A 3,696-nucleotide genomic window follows, 5' to 3' on the forward strand; every position below is an offset into this window, starting at 1 on the left:
ATGGCCCACACCAGGCTGCTGCTCCTCCTTGCCCTCCTCTGTGCTGCCGAGACTGGCCAAGCTCTCCACCTCTACAGCGCCGCCTCTATCTTCAGCTGCCTTAATGCGGCCCTTGCTGAAGCCCAGAAGAGCCGCCCAGAAGAAAACACCATCTTGGACAAGCGCAGTTTCGACTTGCCATCGCCAGAGGAGGTGTCAGATGAGGAGGTGGGGGAGGATGCGGTGGATGAAGAGATGGGGAAAAGGACGTTCCCAGGTGAAGGCCATTACAAATATGTCTCCCAGGCACAGGTAAAGGGGAAGACGTACCAAAACCGGGCCAAGAGCGACCGCCGCACCAAGGTCACCCTCTCCCTCGACGTCCCCACCAACATCATGAACGTTCTCTTCAACATCGCCAAAGCCAAGAACCTGCGGGCAAAGGCCGCCGCCAATGCTCACCTCATGGCCCAAATCGGGTGGCGGAAGTGACCCCCCACAGGGCAGGGGGGACTCAGAGCTGGGCTGGCTGCAAGGGGCCACCACCTGGCCCCAGCTTGCTGGCCAGACAGGACTGATGGCCGTGTACGATATCAGTGTTGTATATTTTTGACCCATAGAGCTACCTAACTTTCATACCTCTTCTTCCTCCTTCTCTCCTTCCCGATCTCCTCCATCCCTCCTCCTGGACATTTCCACGCGCGGGGAAGAGGCTTGTGTCTGCAGCAGGGCAAAGGGACGCATTGCCTCAGGAAGGTCTCTAATTAAAGCTACAATCTCTTGAGTTTCCAGTGCTTTGTTATCCCATCGCCTCCACTGGGTGCTCGATCAGGCCTGTCTGGGCCCACTGGGTTTCCAAAACCTCCCTCCAGCTCAACTTCACGGCCCTGTCTCCACCACCATCCAGACCCTACTCCCTCCCAAATTCTCCATACACAAGTTGTCCCTACACACAATCATTACTGCATTGGAAAGGGAAAAGCAAGAATGGGCAGGGGACCTCAAGAGGAATTTCCCAGTTTCCCCTTCTGGGGACTCTCTAGGTTTTAAGGTTGTTTTACAACCACTCCTTTCCCCACCAGCACCTTCAGCAGTTGCAGCTGGGACAGCATCAACCTTCCAATCCACATGGCCCTTCACAAGTGTTCCCAAGTCATCACTTGGCACTGGTCAGGGCCACCCCACGGCCTCAGGTGAGTCTGGACCCCAAGAGCTGCAGGTGCCTCCCTGGCTGCTCCAGATCCACCTCATGGGGTCTGTCCATGTTGCCCAGTCTATCCCTGCCCACCTTTCCCACCACTCTGCCTTTCCTGGTAGACCTCTGTACCGGTTTTTCAGTTGGCAGAGCTTCAGCTCCCTATGCGCAGACTTCAACATTCAACAACACAAACATTCACCCTGTTCTTTTCCACCTTCCGCTGAAGCCCAGCTCACCAAGCTCCCACCCCTTCACCTTAGACTATTTATCCCTTCCTCTAAATCTGCCATTCTCTTCACCTCCCAGCCCCGCTCCAAGATGAAACTTCATCTTCTGACCTCCATCTCTGCATGTAGCAGGCATGGGAGATGGAGAGAATTTGGCCTTTCTTTCCCAGAAGATGTTTATCAAAAGCAACAAAGCAGCTCCCACCAGCTCCATCTAGGGCATGGCCAGAGCACTCCGGGGGGACATTAAGAGGGGATAGATCTCCAGTTGAAGGGTTGGCAGATGGACTCACCAGCTCCATCTGAGGAGATGTAGGTGGAGGCATCTCCTCGCCGCCCCACCAAGCACCCAGAGGAGGCAACACAGCTGAATTCAGCCCCAGCAAGCCCATGCTCAGGTGGTCAAGGATCCTAGACGATCCACAGACCAGGGACTCAGGACCCAACCCCCAAAAGCAAAAACAAAAAAAAAGGAGTACACCAGGCCCTTCAGCATCTTCCTCTCATAGCACACATCTCCAGCAGACGACCCACCAACATGCCCACAGCATCTCTGTGCAATGGCCTCCTCCTGCCTCAGCTCCAAGGGTGTACAGGCGAGGTCTTTCCTTGTTGCAATCCGCTGTAGCCTTGCACTATATTGACCTTTAAGTACACTTTATGTATATAGCTTTATACATTTTTATAGCCCAACACCCTACACATCTATCCCCCACTGGTATGTTGAGCTCTCGTTCAGCAGGACATAGGCATTGTCCCCATTTTACACCCAGGGAAACTGAGGCACACACGCCCACTCACATCTGGTCAGGCAAAGCAGGGTACAGCAAAGTCAGACCTGTCTGGGCACCCAGCTGGACATACTCTCGTTCCTTTGTGGGGTCGTCCAGAGGTGCCCCAGGTTGTCAGAGTTCAGCCTTTTCTGGTGCAGAGATGTCTAGAGTAACCTTGGGCAGCAAGGAGCAACAGGGATTTGCTCAGAGCCGAGGGAGAAATCATTGCTCTGAGCAGAAAGTTGAAAAGACTTTCCCCTGTGCTCCCCGGTGAGCTCCAGTAAAGCACTGGTCCAGGCTGGGAACAGGCTTTTGTCCCCCACCAGCTGCCATGGGGATCTGCACCATCCCTGGTTTTGAGGTCCTTTTCCAGCACCAGGTTAGACAATGGGAATATCTCAGCCCCACTGGTGCCTGGAAATCAAAACATCACATGCCTGGGGCTCACGCTGAGTGAGCTCAGTGAGCTTCTGATCCCCTTTAATGAAGGCAATTAACATTGAAGTGACACCACGGAAGCAGATGAGCCAAGGTGTTTGCTGGCACCAGGCTGTGCTTGCACGTGCAAAGCTGAGACAGGGACAGCAGATACCAGCTGATAGTGAGTGATGGGGAAAGCAGAGATCCTCCATCCCCAGCTGCATCCCCGCCAGGGAGTCTCACACACACCCGGCACTGGCTTGGACGAACCCTCCCAAAATTAATCCTCCTTCTCAACCTCTGCCAAGCGAGACCAGGGGTTGCTTGGAGGGGCTGAAACACATGCAGATGTTGGAGGAGCCAGATTTCCTGAGGAAGCTGGATAGAAATAGGAGCACTGAAATCTCCATCAGCACCCATCTGTGCCTGGGAACATGTAGAGCCAAGGCTGCTGTGCTTGGAAAAGACATCATTGTTGATTGGGGTGATATGTGCAGTTTTGTAAAAGCCAGGTGAGGATTTGGTCTTTCCTGCCGTTTCATGCAGGAAGTCTTGGTATTGCACTCAAAAAGAGAGGTTTGCTCGGGCATGGGTGCACAGTTGCTGCACACTCACAACATACCTGCCTGCCTCCATTGCCAGGTCCCCTCCAGTCTCTTCATAATCCTTACCCCAGGCAGCCAGCTCTTCCCAGACCTCCAGGAATGCCCTCGTCCTCCTTCTCCTCCTCCACATGATAATGCTCAGAGGCTTCTTTCACCCACACCAGAGCAAACCAGAGATGCTGCAGTGATTTAGACAGCCCCCAAGGACAGCAGATCCTGAACCTCATCCTGGGATCAAGGAGGTCCCATGCCCATCTGGCTGAGGAAGGGATTCAGGCAGTGTAACTCAATGGGCATCAAGCATCTGGCCAAAAATGCACTCCCACTGTGCAAGGAGGTATCCACACTCACATCCATGGGGTCTTGGCTAAAAAAAACAAGATGATTTCCAGCAGCAACCACAGGCAGAGTTTGCCCATGCACCTCGGGACAGAGAGCAAGGGAACATGGCAGAGTTATATCAGGAGATGATCCCTAAGCAGGGTGGTGAGATG

The 3,696-nt window shown here is 53.8% G+C and overlaps 1 protein-coding gene across 1 annotated transcript; it reads left to right on the forward strand.

Annotated features, from left to right (window-relative positions):
- LOC129783525 (urocortin-3-like) lies at window positions 1–471 on the forward strand. Its single transcript, XM_055793474.1, has one exon. It carries the CDS (start codon window positions 1–3, stop codon window positions 469–471), a length of 471 nt encoding a protein of 156 aa, XP_055649449.1.
- The last annotated feature ends 3,225 nt before the right edge of the window (window positions 472–3,696 follow it).

The sequence above is a fragment of the Falco peregrinus genome, unplaced genomic scaffold (genome assembly GCF_023634155.1).
Source record: "Falco peregrinus isolate bFalPer1 unplaced genomic scaffold, bFalPer1.pri scaffold_51, whole genome shotgun sequence".
NCBI classification, from domain to species: Eukaryota; Metazoa; Chordata; class Aves; order Falconiformes; family Falconidae; genus Falco; species Falco peregrinus.

What these genes read in the sequence shown, in the direction of transcription:
- LOC129783525 (XM_055793474.1), top strand. Translation starts at nt 1, where the DNA reads ATGGCCCACACCAGGCTGCTGCTCCTCCTTGCCCTCCTCTGTGCTGCC.